Source organism: Dicentrarchus labrax, unplaced genomic scaffold (assembly GCF_905237075.1).
Source record: "Dicentrarchus labrax unplaced genomic scaffold, dlabrax2021, whole genome shotgun sequence".
Lineage (NCBI taxonomy): Eukaryota > Metazoa > Chordata > Actinopteri > Moronidae > Dicentrarchus > Dicentrarchus labrax.
Genome location: NW_026136705.1, coordinates 9,003,792 through 9,019,767, shown reverse-complemented (window position 1 = coordinate 9,019,767; position 15,976 = coordinate 9,003,792). Strand labels below are relative to the sequence as shown.

The 15,976-nt window shown below is 39.0% G+C and overlaps 1 protein-coding gene across 1 annotated transcript; it reads right to left on the bottom strand.

The window, feature by feature from the left end:
- Positions 1 to 1,933: 1,933 nt before the first annotated feature.
- si:ch73-1a9.3 (non-histone chromosomal protein HMG-like) lies at positions 1,934 to 5,318 on the bottom strand. The gene is made up of 6 exons (XM_051401315.1): positions 5,122 to 5,318; positions 3,578 to 3,598; positions 3,372 to 3,401; positions 3,236 to 3,280; positions 3,035 to 3,142; positions 1,934 to 2,952 (listed from the first exon to the last, which is right to left on the bottom strand). The coding sequence occupies exons 1-6, from the start codon at positions 5,137 to 5,139 to the stop codon at positions 2,905 to 2,907; spliced, it is 270 nt and encodes an 89-aa protein (XP_051257275.1). The 5' UTR covers positions 5,140 to 5,318; the 3' UTR covers positions 1,934 to 2,904.
- Between the last annotated feature and the right edge of the window lie 10,658 nt (positions 5,319 to 15,976).

Here is a 15,976-nt window from a genome sequence, read left to right as displayed (position 1 = left end):
AACCAGATGCTGATATATTGGCCTACTGTGTATATTTTTAAAGATTTCTCACACCCTGTAAAATCAAGAAGGCCTTGTGACCCCCAGGTTGGGAACCACTGCTTTATATCAATGTGTTGCCAGTGTCAGGCTGATTTCCAGTCAGTAATTTCCACCTGCTGGACATGATATGTTGTCATGTTTACAGCATATTGAGCAGCCTTCATCAAAACTACCTGTAGTATCTTCTTCGCTTCCGGGTTGTAGCTACCACACCGAGTTCATGTCCTGGAAACATTTTAGCAACCTGGGGTGAGTATGTTAGTCAGATTTATTCTAAGACTTGTTGGAGTAAATACAAGGCCGAAGCTGTGGCGCAGTAGTATTTTTAAAATTCATATATTAATAATGCATTGAGGTGGACATTTTGAGCATATGTGAATATTTATATAATACAGTTCAGTACAAATGAATTTGACTGCTTAGGTCAACAAATAAAGAAAGACATTTCTCCACCAGATGTCACGTGGAGAGGGGAAATAAGAAATATGCCCACTGTTATTGGAAGATGCATTTCACTGGTGAATGTAAATTTCCTATCAAGGCGACTATTTGTCTTTCCCGTTTAAAGAGTGATCGCTGCATGCTTCAATAAAGCATCAGTATTCAAAAGAACCGCTCACACATTGGTTCCATCCGTTTTCACTGCTGCAGTTACAGTATAGAGGCAGTATGGTACACGGACAACATATGAAAAATACAAACTGAACGACACAAAGATGTGCTGCTTGTGTTCTGTGTAGATACGAGAGCATCTGACAGCTTCATTATGCAAAGTGAGTCTTCCTCCTTCCTCCCTCTGCCGACCAATCACAGCAGAGCCAGAAGGGAACGTGCTGCCGCCATTGCATCAGAGATACGTAAGCGCGCGCAATCCTGGCGGTTTGTTTACTAACAAGCTAAATATGATATGGTGAGAACTGGTGTGAATGCATTGTGATGGGAGGAAGGAGGAAAAAGGAAAGGGCGGCGGAGGAATAACAGCAGCTGATAAAGTGTCCACAGAGGAAGAAGCTGTCCATGGTGCTGAAACTGTCTCATCTGCTTTTACTGGGACAGAGCGTCAATATTATGAGACTGTCTGGCTTTACATGGGACCGGGCACATTTGAATGATTTTGAATATACGTAAAATCAATCAATCAATCAATAATATTATTTTAGAAGAGTTAAACAATATGCTCGTCCAGATCATGCTTTGACTAATACTTCACTTCTCTGTTGCCCTTTTTAGTCCACACCAGGGACTGGGCTCAATCTGCATTGTCTTTGAACGTGTCCTCTACATATGCACATTTTCTATTACACCTTGACCAAAACGCACAGTTCTAAATACATGTTTAGCCTATATTTGTCAATGAATTAGATGTTTATACTAAAATCCTCATGTGTGTTATATTTTAGAAACATTTACCAAATTGGTCCTTATTTTCCTTCAGTGCATTCTAAATCTGTGATCATTTAGTGACCTGTCACTTACAGTGCTGCCTCAAAGTATGTGAACCTCCTGAGCATTTTGGGGTTTTCAATTGTTTTATCATTATTTATCTATTTAATCAGAACCAGTATTTTTTTTGGATGAAATAACAGGTGGATGTTAATCAACACCATTTTATTTTTAAGGAAATCGATTGTGTAGTTAATAGACATTTTTTAGTGAACCCTGAGCTGTGTTGCTTAAAATGAGCAGTAAGGTGGAGTATATACATCACTATCAATGCTGAACTGTTATGACATATTTTCTGGCAGAACACATTTCACAGCCTCTTTGGGAAGAATTTGAAACCTGTAAAGTATTTTTAAAGCTTTGCCTTTCAGTTAACAGTTCATTCTTCTACACTCTTGCAACAGCAACCTTAATAATTAACCAACCTTTCAGAATGAAACAGCGTAACAACTACCAACCGAGTTTTATTGGTTTGTTGATAACAATCATTACACAGGTACATCTATAAACAAATAAAAAGAAACTGCACACTTGTACTTGATACAGATACCTAAAACTCACATGAATATTGCTACTGCTGGTATGCAATTGACATCTCAAATAAATGTACAGTTTATCTGTTGGCCTTTAAGAAGCCAGTCTCAACACTTGTTTTTTTTTTTTTTTATGGTTACACACCTCATTAGCTTGGCTAAGAAAACAAATTCCATTTTACCATCCTTACAATGTACCATTACACACTGCATATAGAAAGATTGAAAACCTTTTTCACAGCAGCTATACAAATTTATTGCGATGCTATCACAGAACAGAGACACAACCAACACACGCAATGCACAGTTCTGATAGGGAGAGCTCCAGTACTAGGGATTTTAGCTTTATTGATCAGATTCATTAAGAAAACTGCATGAGTACAAGAGTTAACATATAGGAACAAAGCTTACAAACATTCTAAAACACTGTTCTTCATTATAAACAATAAAACAATGAGTTGCCCTGTGACTTTGTCCATTCCCACCCCAGCACAGATTACATACACTGTCCCTTATAAAGCATATGGAATGTAATCCACGCAGGCAAGCTCTTGCCGTTGTTGCCCCAGCTCCTGTGAATGTCGTGCTTGCGTGTTGAAACGGTAGCCTGTCCCACACCCTCCCCTCCTTCACATTTAAAACTGAAATGAAATCCACCGACAGTAACAACAATGACCGCAATTTTTTTATGGCGATGCAAAAATTGTGGGATGTGATGAAATTCCCGTCTCCAAATTGACTTTTTTCTTTCATTAAAAAAAAGTGTTCTCTACAATCAAACTACTAAAAAACCTGTATTTAGAAAATAGTTGATAAAAATATTCCCCTGAATTGTACAAGAAAAGAGGTACAGGGAGCACTGGTAAAAGACGTAGTCTGAGAGATGTTATTCTGCTGCCTCGTCTTTCTCGTCAGCTGCGTCTGTAGCTGGTGCCTGGAAGAAGTTATAGAGTGTCAAAGTGCCATCACCATGGAGCTTTGTTTACCATGCTTATGTATGATGTCATGGGGCTCACCTCTTCCTCAGCTTTGGCTTCTCCATTCTCAGCAGGGGCCTCTGGTGCTTTCTCCTCAGGCTTGGCCTTCTCCACCTCCTTGGCTTTCTTAGGCTTAGCAGGTGCCTTCTGCAAACAGCAATATTAACCACATTAGTCACTCTTTCAAAAGTTGAGTCTAATAAATGAGTCAAATCGGATGCAATCAAAACCAGGTCCCACCTTTGGCTTGGGTTTGGCCTCTGCCTTTGCAGGTGCAGCAGGTCTCTGTGGGGACAGAAAGCATCAGTGTCAGCACTAAGAATGCAGCTGACAGCGTGCATATTGTCTGTGACAGTCTGGGCTTGTCTGTACTTACATCTTTCAACCTGAGAGATCTCCTCTTGGGCTGCAGAGAGAAGGAGCACACAGGGTGATTACTTTGAGCATGTCAGCCAATGGATCTTATTGATGGGGTGCTACTGACCCCTGGTGGGTGTGTAGGCTAACTGTGTTTTTTAATTTTTATTTATTTGAATAAGACACAGATGCTCAAAAAAATAAGTAAGTCTGATTATTCCTTACCGCTGAGTCACCTGTAGCTGCCTGTGAAGGAAGAAAAGAAGAAATTCAGGTTAAGGACACTGTCTGAAACTGTTCCTATGGTGTTTAATTGGTAGAGGGGAGTGGGGCATGGGCTTTAAGTATTAGTTATGTAACCAAAAGTGGGCGTTCCCAGACAGAATTTTAGCCTATGGCTGCGCGTCATGCATGTTTTAGTTGAGATCAAGCCCTGTGGTTGGCTAAGACATATTGTAGAATTATGCACAATGGAGCTAATCTAAAAACCACTCAGTGCACATAAACACCAGTGCTCATCGAAGCTGTAAGACTGAGACACACTCATTAGTCTGCATGTTCACACACATTAGGCTTTATCAATTAGGATTAATGCATGTTACTTTGCAACATAGCAAAATGAATCCTTGTGGAACTACATGTGTCGGCGCAAGGAGAAATAAACAAGAATCCTTCCATCTGCTTGAAAACAAAAGTCTTAACATAATAGCATAACGTAGGGCGTCATGTGGTCGTGCACTCCCACCTCCTGCAAGTGATTTGCCTACTGTAAAACTCCGGTGGAGGAGGGGGCGGACTCCGCCTCCTCCCGACACATCCATTCATTGGTAATAAATGGGATTGCCAGTGTACGGAGAAAACCGAGCAGTGTAGTGAGTGTTCCCGCCATGAATTTGAAAACAGTCACTCCGAGATGCTCAGCGACTCTGTCGATCTGGTAGCAGAATCTACTGGAACCCCCAGCAACAAGAGCAGCGCTTTGCTGACGGAGGCTCGCCATTGCATAACCTGCGAGTGGCCTGAGCCGACAATACACAGAAAGACACGACGAACGCCTTCCAACAAATGCAATACACCCGGGGGAAACAGGGCGGCCGTGTATTAATACAACCTCACATGCACGCTGGGTTTATGAAAGAGAGTCGTTATAAAATTGTATTAAAAGTGTTTTTGTTCCACAAACAAAAACACAAACAAGACTTGGTGCCCGCACAAAAATAACAACCACAACATTCCAGTCAAACTCCCACTGAATAACACACTATTGCTACATTACGTGGTCGATCTCAGTGCCAATTTTCTCTCGGAGAAACTTTAGCATCCAGCGTGACTGCCTCCATAGGAAACAATCAATATGCCGCCAACTTTCTCTGCAGAAAAGCAATCCATCGACAGAGAAAACGAGCCCGCTTTGTCCTACACTGTAAGTAAATGTATTATATTTATACACAACTGCAACTATGCATGTCAAGATACTGCGGTAAGAAAAATCCCGGCACACGGAAAATCATCGGCACAAAGATAATCACTGCACGAGAGATAAGACCAAGAATCAGCCACTTCAGGAAATCAAAACAGACCCCACATAGCAACTAAAGTCGCTTCTGCACGGCGCAACATTGTTGACATTCACTCGGAACAGAAGGCGGACATTTGTAGCAACATTTGAACAACTCTGACCGCAAGCGGTTACAAGCCCATATCACAAATTGCAGTTGGGGGTTATAACACTGTACTACTGAATGCATGAAAGATGTCGGTCTACTCACTGTGCTCCTTTTAGGCATGGTTGGTTTGTGTGGGGCGTTTTTAAAAAAAGGAAAAAAGCGCTAAATGTTACTGAATACAGGAGAAAATACAGTGGTATATTCAAGATAAAGCTGTGCCAGTACAGTCTAACACAGCGCAGCGAGACGTTAATGTTCCATTGGAAGAAAAACTAGCTCAAACCGGATTGGATTCTCCCCCTCCCTCCCTATTAAAACCGTTATAGTTCCTGCGTGATTGACTGGGCTATGTCCCGCCCCCGCTGCCCGCTGATTTGCTGACACAGTGGTCAGCAACACGATTTCAAATCTGGGCTCCTACCTGTGTGGATACGTCACACGTCAGTCAACAAACATGGCGAGCTATTTGTCTGTCTGTACCTACCATCTGCTATAACAAGGCAAAAATGTCTCTAAATATGTCTTTCACCTCGCTCAAAATGGCTTTTAATTCACAACCAATGCTTCATTTTGACGTAGTCTAGCAGTGCCTCTGATATATGTTAAAAAACAAAGACATTCTGCGCCTTTAAACACGAGCGAGAAAAGAAAATGTGGCAAGTGTATTGGTAGAAGACTGAGAGAGGGGTGTGTGCTCCCCCGACCCAGTCTTTTGTATTTTAGCTTGGGAAAATGGCGACAGGATAGTTGTGGGTAGCCCACAGCTCCTCGCGCGCGCGTGTGTGCTCTTGTGCAGCGTCCTCGCGGTGTTGTCACCGTCCACTTGCTCCATTGTGAGTGTGCAGTCCAAACATGACTCCACTGGAAACAACCGCGGTGGTGCTCCAGCTTTGTGTTGAAGTCATTTCAGACATTTCAGCACGGAGACACTCATTCATTTCCCCCGAGTGAATGATACAGACACTGCCTGACTGTCTCATTTCACCGCAGGACTGAAACACTGAGCGTTGTTGTTGAATTATTTAAGTACAGGCCCACTGTAAAGAAACGAGACAATTAATTCTACATGTTTTAAAATGTATATTAAATAAGTATCAAATAATAAAAATAAAAAACACACACATATATATATATATATATATATATTTAATTTAATGCTCTTCTATGAGGACTGTAGAGGGTGTAGCTCACAGACCTACCCATTATGCGATAATAACTTATTTAGTATATATTTTGTCAATCATCAGCTATCTATAAATTGTTTTATTTTTGCTGAGGCGAGGACAAAGATTATTTTCTAAAATGTACTTGCTGTTTATTTTATCCTCAGCCTATGAAATTTGAAATGTGCCTTTCTAGCCGCTCTGGTTCAACATTGGACTGTATTTAAAGAGTAGTCGACAGAAACTATAGCTATATCCCCTGGCTTTGGACTGTGTCAGCATTAAAATGTTTGACATGTTAGGATATTATTATGATATTGATGGTCTAAAGTATAAATAAAAATCCCAACGCCGCAAAATCACCACACGTCAAATAATCAAATAAAAATACCTTTCTTCTCTCTTTCACTGGGTGGATTTTTAAATGATCCCTCCCTGCATTCTGGACAGCCCAACATCATGTTTCAGCAGGAAATACATCACAATAAGGAGGCTCTCAACAGTGAACTTCATAAATTGCTTTGACACAACAACATTTAACATTTTAAGGGATAATGTGTATAAGAAGTCCCTTTTTTAAAAAAAAACATGGCCAGGTAATCACTGCACTATGTCACTTTGCTTGAGACAGTATTATTAGTACAAGACTAGTTGTAGCTTGTGTTTTCTGTAGTCAAATTGCTCAAGTTTTATTCTTATCTTATTTTTATTTTTAGTACTTTTATTTATTTATTTTCTTTAATTTTCTCTATTTATCTGCTGTAGCCCTTTGGGGCAATATAGGATTTATCTTATCTTAATGGACCAGTGTGTAGGATTTAGAGGCATCTAGAGGTGTAGTTGCAACTCCCTCGCTTCACCCTCCCCTTCCAAGCTCAAAGGAGAAACTACAGTGGCCGCCAGCGTTTGTGTCTGTAGAGGTAAAGGCTCACTCTCAGATAACAAAAACCACTCCTATATTCAGGTGATTATACACTAATGAAAACATACCTATGAATATTATATTCCTTTTCTACCAATGGATCCTCCGAATGTTACACACTGGGCCTTTAACATTTGGTCCAGTACTATTGTGTTGTACTGAAAGAGATCTGCCTTTTACTACTGAAAGAAGCTTATTCCGTTTTATTTTCATAAGGAAATATTTCTTTTCACAATGTCAAAATAACAGAAGTGAAAAGAAGCACTGCATTTGGCTCAAATTGGTCCACACTGTCATGTGATTGGTTGTAGGCCAAATATTTTCAAGTGATTCCATTCAGTGATATATCACTCCCATGCTTAGGCCTACTTCTTGTTTTAAGGTGTCTTCTCTGCTGCCACTGGGACATACAAGCTGTCCTATCACACCATTAAACAAACAGACCGGATTCACAGTGAACTGGCGTTTCCTGCAGGGCATTCGACAGCAGTTTGCCACTGCCACTCCAAATTTGATTATCCTTCCAACCGCCGTCACACCTGTTTGTTACATTTTACTGCTAACAAATGCTCAAATCCATATACAGGTGGTCAAGTTAAACATTCTGCTAGTACTGGCCCCCAAGGAACCATCCAGACACAAAGTTTCACCAGATATTGGGAAGAAACTTCTTGAGCATGTGTTTGTTTATGCATTGTTCTGGCCTTTGCTGTACTTTTGGAGAAACCAAAGACAAATTTCCACTGAGGTAAAGTCAATCTAATCTAATCTAATATTAAATTCTGGTGATTTAACTTTACACATCCCTGTATAATTTTGCTACAGCAAGTTTAATAACATCCCATAATTCCTTTACTGCCAGAGCCACACACCCATTACCTGAGGTCTGCTTTCCATTTAATGAGAAATAAAAATGATAGTTATGGAGATAGTTTTATGGAACCCATAGGCAAATTACACTGGAAGTTTCAGAGAAGCAGTCATTGTTAACATTTACACACAGACAAGTGGGTTATGGAGCTTTTTTAAACTGAAGCTATTATAATGTGTGCAGCATATTTCCCAGCTCATACTACACTGCGGTCCTCATTTATGATATTTTAGAAGCAAAATTATCATAAAGGTGAGGAGAAAAGGAAACACGAGAGAGATGAAATGGTGACACAGACTTCAAAGTACAATAAAGAAGGTGTGATGCAAGAACAAATTCATCTTCTAAAAGTGGGTTGCAAATTTCCAACAGAGTCAAGCAGCCCTTCCCCCCATTTGACACCCTGTAGATTCACTCACTTTGTCCAAATAAAAGGTTTCTGTCTGCTCCCCGTGGCCACAGAGGTGTAAACAATTAGGCCAAGTCACATGCTGATGCTTGCCAGTATTGTTATGGTAATGACATCAGGAGTTTACCCCCTGGCCCACTTGACAAAACAAAGAAGGAGTGGGTGATGCATAAATTAAGTACCTGTATCACTTGTTGCCACTCAAAACAATTAGTTTTAACAGTCTGCAACAGAATCAGTGTTTGTGGTACAAGTGTAAACAAAAGCCACTGTGTTAACTACTTACAGTAACTCAGAAAACTATAGATATACCCTGATTTCTATTAGATTTTATTTGTAGTCCTGTGCTTCACATTGGTCTCTAATCTTGTCTGAAATATGGCCCAAATTGACTCAGAAAATGTAATTTGATACAGATAAAGAAATAACAGACAGGCCCATAAATACTGTATACTGTATGATAAACACAGGTCTTTTAGGGATGGTTTAGGACAATGTGCTGTTATCAACTGTATTTTACGGCTGATGTATTGAAAAGACAGGTCTACATAATTCCTTGTGCAAGCATCATAAAGGTTGTAACATTTGAAATAAGTTGCAGGCGGGCCCCATTGACTAGACAACATACTCATCCTTACTGAAACACATCTAAACCCTGCACCCTCACTCTGTAAGAAGTATTACGCCAATATCTCTGATTTTTCTGTTGTTATTGCTGTGTTATCAATTAATCTCATGTTCAACTCCACTGTATTATAGAGAGGAAAATTGTACTCTTTACAATTACACTATTTACTTTGTTTATTTGACAGCGATACTTACTAGTTGTGTTACTGACTTACAAAGACAAACTATATGGTCAGCTAAAATATGATGCTTTGTCATAGATTAAACGACGCTCTGCTTTTATCATCAACATACACATTATGGCATCACTAATGGTGATACAGTAATATAATATATCTAACAAAATAACAGATAAGATATTCCTTTATCTGTCCCACAGTGGGGAAATTCCAACACTGTTAATTCTGCATAAAAAAAATACTTTTACTTGTAAATACATTTTGCTGATGATACTTCCACTTGTACCTGCATGCATGTCTTTCATTGTAATTTTTTTTGTTGATGTAGTTAGATTTATGTGTACTGTGTGTGCTTTATGTATATGTTTCTGCTTTGCATGTTTCAGTTAGTGTCTAACGTAACTAAAGTCCATGTTACTACCGATCATTTTATTATATGTTTTTTTGTGCTCTTGTATTATGAGCCTCTGTGTTGCATGTTTTTTTTTGCACGGTACATGAAGTGTTAAGTTGTCCAGAATAATCCTTTGATTAACATTTATAGTAATTATATCTTTCTTTTCTTATTATTGTTGCATGCTTATAATGTGTAATTTTAATCTTATATCCTGTTTTAGATTGACTTTGTAACACCTGTCCTGGGACAACAGATGAAAAATAGGTGCGTTTACAAAAATGTTAAATAAAACCAACAAAATAAAATAATACTACTGTGCTTCTACATAATTATCATGTTGAATGCAGAAATTGTACTTGTAATGCAGTTTTTTACAGTTATGTTTTTCTATTTTACTTATTTCTCCACTGATTTTATAGTACTGTACAATGATCCGTCACTTGTGGCTCTTTAAACAGAAGTTCTTTAATTTGGTAAAATAAGTAAACAAGAGTAGTAAAAAATGTGGCACAATGAGCTGCAAATGTGTGGATCTGAAGTAGAACCACAACCTATTGATCAACTTTCTGTTTAGGACAACATGGAGTCTGCTTCACGGCTTAATCTGTTTTTCTTTATGGCAAGGAAGAATTCAAAATGGAGGAACAGGGTGCAGCAATTGTGTGATCTACTGACTTAAAGTAGCTAAAACCTAAATAAACTCTGTCCATATAAATTGACAATGGAAGTTCTCCCACTGCTGGACTGAAAAGTAACTTGCAAAGCTGCAGTTTGACTCTCCAGTTCTCTGTTTAGTCTTGTACAACTGCCTTAGCAGGACATAAAAATCAGCATGTTGTAAAAGAATGTCCTGCAGTTCTCTGCGGGAGTCTCTCTATGTAAAGATACTGTACATACATGACAGTGGGAGGGGACAAAAACCAAGGAAGGAGCGGAGGGAGGGGGAAAAGCGTTAGGTAGGTCTCAGATAACAATGCTGTTGTTGTGTCGAGTTTGGAGGAGCCCTTCCATCACAGCTGCTGCCTGTTGCTGTCCTTTCCCTCCTTTTTACTCACTCTCGTTTTCCCTCTCAAGCTGTAAGAGCGCTGGGAGGAGAAAATGAAGCCACTGTTGATCCAACAACTGCTCATTCTTAGAAAAATCATTGTTTTAACTTACAGAAAAGAGGTGATTTTGTTGTTGTGGCACAAGCAATCCATATATTTGTCTTGAAGGGACAATAAATGGTGCACTGAGTTGTCTCAGAGGGAAACGGAACAGAAACACTGGCATAATCCTCAGGGGAGCGAGACAGGATGAAGGTAAAGGTGACCTCATCCAAAGCCTCTTTGACGGAGGGCAACTTGTTCATTTATCTTCTTCACTCTCTCTCTCTTACACACGCATACATGCCACTTGTCAGTAGCTGCAGGTTGAGTCTTGTAGACCAGGAACATGTGAGACTGGACAGCTGTGTTGTGTACAAACACACTCTCTTTACTACTGCCCAATAAGAACAACCACAATGTGCTGCAGGCAGGTAGAGAGGTGACTGAATGGATCAATGGGATGTAAGGAGAGTCTGTCTCTCTCTCTAGCTCTCTCTCTCTTACTAAGTGGATTTCTCCCATGCAGCGAATGCAGCCTTCCCATATGGAGCGACGGGTAAAGCCAGATTACAACAGTTTGTGTGAGAGGGGCTTCAGCAACACCAGAGCTCACAGCATGAGCCCACAGGAACAAAAAGGATGAACGTTATAGTTCAAATCTATACAATAACTGTGTGAGCCTCTTGTGCTGTCAGCTGGACAGCAGTAACCTCTCTGACATTTGTTTGTGTGATTAATCAGATGTTCAACAGTTTCAACTCATTTTCAACTAATCTGAAATAAAGTTAAAAACAAAACTGAACTAAACTTGGAGAATTTAATTATTTGTTGAAGGAGGAAATGGGATCAGAGTTTGGTTTAAAGAGGATATTGTGATGCCTGCATAGTGGCAACTGTAAATAACAATATTTATATTTATTCATATAATTTATTCATAATGTTTATATTAGATATTTATATTTATTTGTCCACTCAGCAGTCAAAGGAATGTGTTGCAGTTTAAGGAGGGGAGTGCCCATGACCTGCCTTTAACACTGTCATTTACATGCGAGAGAGGGCGGAGGCTTGCCCCAGTGGCAACACTGTCTAATAAGCTCAGTAACAATAAACCTTAGTCGGCATTAACCATTGATTAACCAACAGCTGACACAACAAAAACAAATCCTACAATGGCAATTAATGCACGCTCTGAAGGCGTGCCCTTTTTGTTAGGAAAGTATTGCATTGTTGGGTCATACCTTATTCTCTCAGATAAGGGGGGCAATTGAATGGAACTAATCTGTGGTTGCAAACAATGAGATTAAACAAAAGAATGGTTAGATGCCTGAGAAGTCAGGCAGCCAGCACAGGGACGAGCGCATATAATGAGTTATGACTGATGATCTTTGACACAGTGGCTCTGGTGGCAGAAGAGGCCTCCAAATGACTTCCATTGCAGGCCATATGCTGGGGATCAGAGGGATTGCTGCTGCTGACCCTCCCCCACTATCTACTTCCTGTTTTTCATGGTTGTCTGCTTGCTTCTGCCTATACAATACCAGCTGTGTCTGGAGACATTCCAGCTCGTACTATAGCCACTGCTGCCCTTATAACACCATGACCGTTGGCAATGGAGCCAATAGACACAACAGTGTAAAGACAGATTGCACTGAAGCCTCTCCGCTGCTGCATCATCTGAGATCTGCTAATCAGGAGGCTGCTCCACTAAAGGCCTTTTGAAATGCTTTAGTTCTCCAGCTTCAGTGGACTTTTTTGTTATACTGTGCTGATATTGTTATTGTACCCTATATTGATAGTAACTGCAAACTAGTCGAGTAAAGGGAAACACTTGATATAAAATGTATATTAACATGGTAACAGTGTGATAGAAAAGAATGTGGTACATGTAAATATACCATAGAGCATGTTGGTTATATTATCTTCCACATATTTAAAATGTACAACATTTGCTTGATAAAAACATATATTTTTTTACTGACAAGGAGCCAAAACCAAACATATAGTAACGTTTGAGAACTTGAATGCAATCTATAATTTTACTCCACTACATATCAGGGGGTAATATTACATGTTTAACTCGATTACATTTATCTCACAGCTATCGTTACTATACACTTTGCAGATTGAAATTTTACACGTCGTCAGTTTATTAAATAGGATGCCTTGTTATAGATGAAACTATCCAATAGTATATAAAGCAGCGCAAAATTAGCTATACCTTAACCAACTACTGCAGTACTGCTTATATTTGAATGCTTCAGTAATACTGATACTAATATAAATAATAATAATATTAATTATCAGTGTAACAAAAGCATCACAAAGCAAATTTGTTCGCAGGTTTTAGGATTTAACAAACAGCTGTAATGAAATTCACAAGAGCATATAAAATGACTACATACACAAAATATGCATTTCTTCATGAATAAAGCATTATGTGCAGTTAGAACATGATCCTACAGTGACCTCTAGTGGTAAGGTGGAAAACATAACCCAGGCAGCACCACCTTCTTCTGAAATGGTTTTTTTTTCCCAGCTTGCAAGGTGGGTCGGACCCACAGCTATGTTCTTCAACCAGAACCGCAGCCTGTGTTACACTAACTAATACAGATGACCTTGGTGATGATGGGCTTGTTGCAGCCATCCCACTGACACTCATCAAAATTTCTCACAGCTCCACAGGCCACTCCACAGTAGGAGTGTGAGCTGTTGTTCACACACAAACTTCCACCTTCATTCATCAGCCTGCTGTAGGGCAGACGATGGAGGACCTGGAGACCTGCACTGAAGATCAGAACAGTATGTTTCAGTAATGACTAAATGAGAAAGAAAGAAAAGATATATATTCTCTCAAACACCCTCTTTTCCCGTAACTGGAAATGATTTACACTATATCAGGTCATCATATAACAGATGCACTAAACAGAAACAGAAATTGGTTAATAAGGAATAATTTCACATTTCAGTTATAAAACTATATGTAGTTTTATAGTAAGTTTAGTAAAGCAAGTATAAAAAGGTAGGGGAGAGGTCTCCCTGTTAAAAAATAACAGGGATAATAAAATAAAAGTTAACTGTTACTTTTCCTCCCAGTAGTAGTTCAGAATCACTGTCAGGACTCACTTCTGCGAGGAAGATGCTAGCTGTCTTCCTACTCGTCATAGTAATTATGTCCTTAAAAAGTAACCTTTATCACCTTATTTGCGCTGAGACTATAAATAAGCCTGATTGGAGTCTGAGTAGCTCATAGGCTGGGAGCTTATCTACTCATTCTGAAGTGTGAAGAAGCTTAAGTCAGTGTTAATACACCTACATGAACATGACTGAAGTGTATTTACCAGCAGTAAAATGCCATAGTGGACAAATCCTCCATAACAAATAAAAACCCTGTGAACTAAATGGTACTCAGGTATGAGCAGTGGAATGTCGTTTAAAAGAGCTCTTTAAAGCACTGTGTGCAGAAGAGTTTAGTTCAGATGTGGGATGGGATTTTTTATGCTTTCTGGGTCAGTGGAGGAATTATATCCTCAACAGGGTTTGATAATGTCTATAATGTCATCAAGCTTCCTCAAAAATTGGGGAATTATAAATATCATCAGCAAAATGTACTTAAAGTATCAAAAGTAAAAATCCTCATTATGGTGAAAATGGCCCCTGTGAGTGTTACTATAAATCATAGTCTTAAGTTATGATTACAGTTGCATTATTATCTGAGAATATTTAAATATTGTAGATGGTGGAAGCGGAGATAATCCTAACTAGTCTATATTGTTAGTATTAATAATAATCAATCATATTGATTTTTTGTATCTGCAAAGTAACTATTAAATATAAATAGTCCAACATTGTACTTAAATAAGAACTTAAAGGTCCAGTATGTAACATTTAGGAGGCTCTACTGACAGAAATGGAATATAATATGTATCAGTATGTTTTCTTTAGTGTATAGTCACCTGAAAATAAGTATTGTTATGTCTTTGTTACCTTAGAATGAGCCTTTTATATCTATCTATAGACGCTACAGGGTGCCTTCTATAGTGCCTTCCTGCTAGGTTTCTACGGTAGCCCAGAATGGACAAACTAAACTTTAGATCGCTGTAGATAGAGCGTTTCCCATGAGTTCTGCGGCCACTGTAGTTTCTCCTACACAATTCACAGTCCGTTTTCATTCCCAGGCCATCAAATACATCATGAGAGGTGTTCAGTTAGTTGCAAACTCCAACTTCACCACTAGATGCCACTAAATCCTACACACTGGTCCTTTAAGTAGTAACTACATTGAGCTAACTACAGCTGTCAGATCCCTTACACTGTGCACTGAGGGAGGATGTCATTTGTGTAATAAAAGCAACATGTACCTCCACTTAGGCAGTTTGAAACAATAGGACCACCTGTCTGATTATGTGGTGTTCCTGCTTAATTGCACTGTAATGAATGACAAGTAAGCTGTGATCACACACTCAACTTTAAATAACTAGAGAGTGAGCAACTTCCAACAGTATCTCTGGACTGGGAAGCTCCTGCACTGCAAAAACAGCCCTTCTAGAAACAGGCCAAATATTGGTAAATATAAACAAATTTTCTTGCATTGAGCAAAAAAATCTGCTGATGGGGTAGACCATTTTTGATTGGCTTATTAAAACTAGCATACAAATTTAGCCACTGAAAGGCCATAATGGGCTGGAAACAAATGCCAACATTTTCAACAGAAAATAAGTATTTTGGTAATTGTATAGAGCTGAACTCAAGAATTTGTACATTGATCTAATAATTAGCAAATAAATCTTCCAATAAGATACAATTTATTCAAACAGCATAATAAAGTGACTTAAATGAAGGCACCAGAAGCATTCAAACCTAGACAGCTACTGCTCAATATTAGTTGTAATATCTTACATCCTAATTTTTTTTTCTTCAAAATTCTCAAAATACAAAATAAGATCACTTTACTAATGCAAAACATGCTTTTTTTTTTAGATAAAGAATAAGACTCATTTCCCAGAAACAAGGCTGCTTTGCTTTCTTGACATTCCTTTTATGTAGTGTGAGGTATCATAGGATTTCCAAGCCCCTGAAAACTTGCCTACATATAAGAAATATTTTAAATTCTACATTTTACTTCTTTTCTGCTTTTGCAGGCATGTTACTCCATTTCTTTTGTGTGTGTAACTGCCACCAGAAGGTGGTGGCTACGTGCTGACTATATGTCTCGGGCGGTAAGCCGTCCACGAGCCGGGCATATCAAACTGTTTATTGCCCTGCCTCTCGGTGATTATCCCTTACTTAAACTGCTGACCAGTG

Bases quoted from the DNA above. Each gene is read 5' to 3' on its own strand.
- si:ch73-1a9.3 (XM_051401315.1), bottom strand. The intron at 3,402-3,577 runs GTAAGGAATAAT...TTCTCTCTGCAG, and splicing joins CAGCTACAGGTGACTCAGCG to CCCAAGAGGAGATCTCTCAG. The intron at 3,281-3,371 runs GTAAGTACAGAC...CTGTCCCCACAG, and splicing joins GATCTCTCAGGTTGAAAGAT to AGACCTGCTGCACCTGCAAA.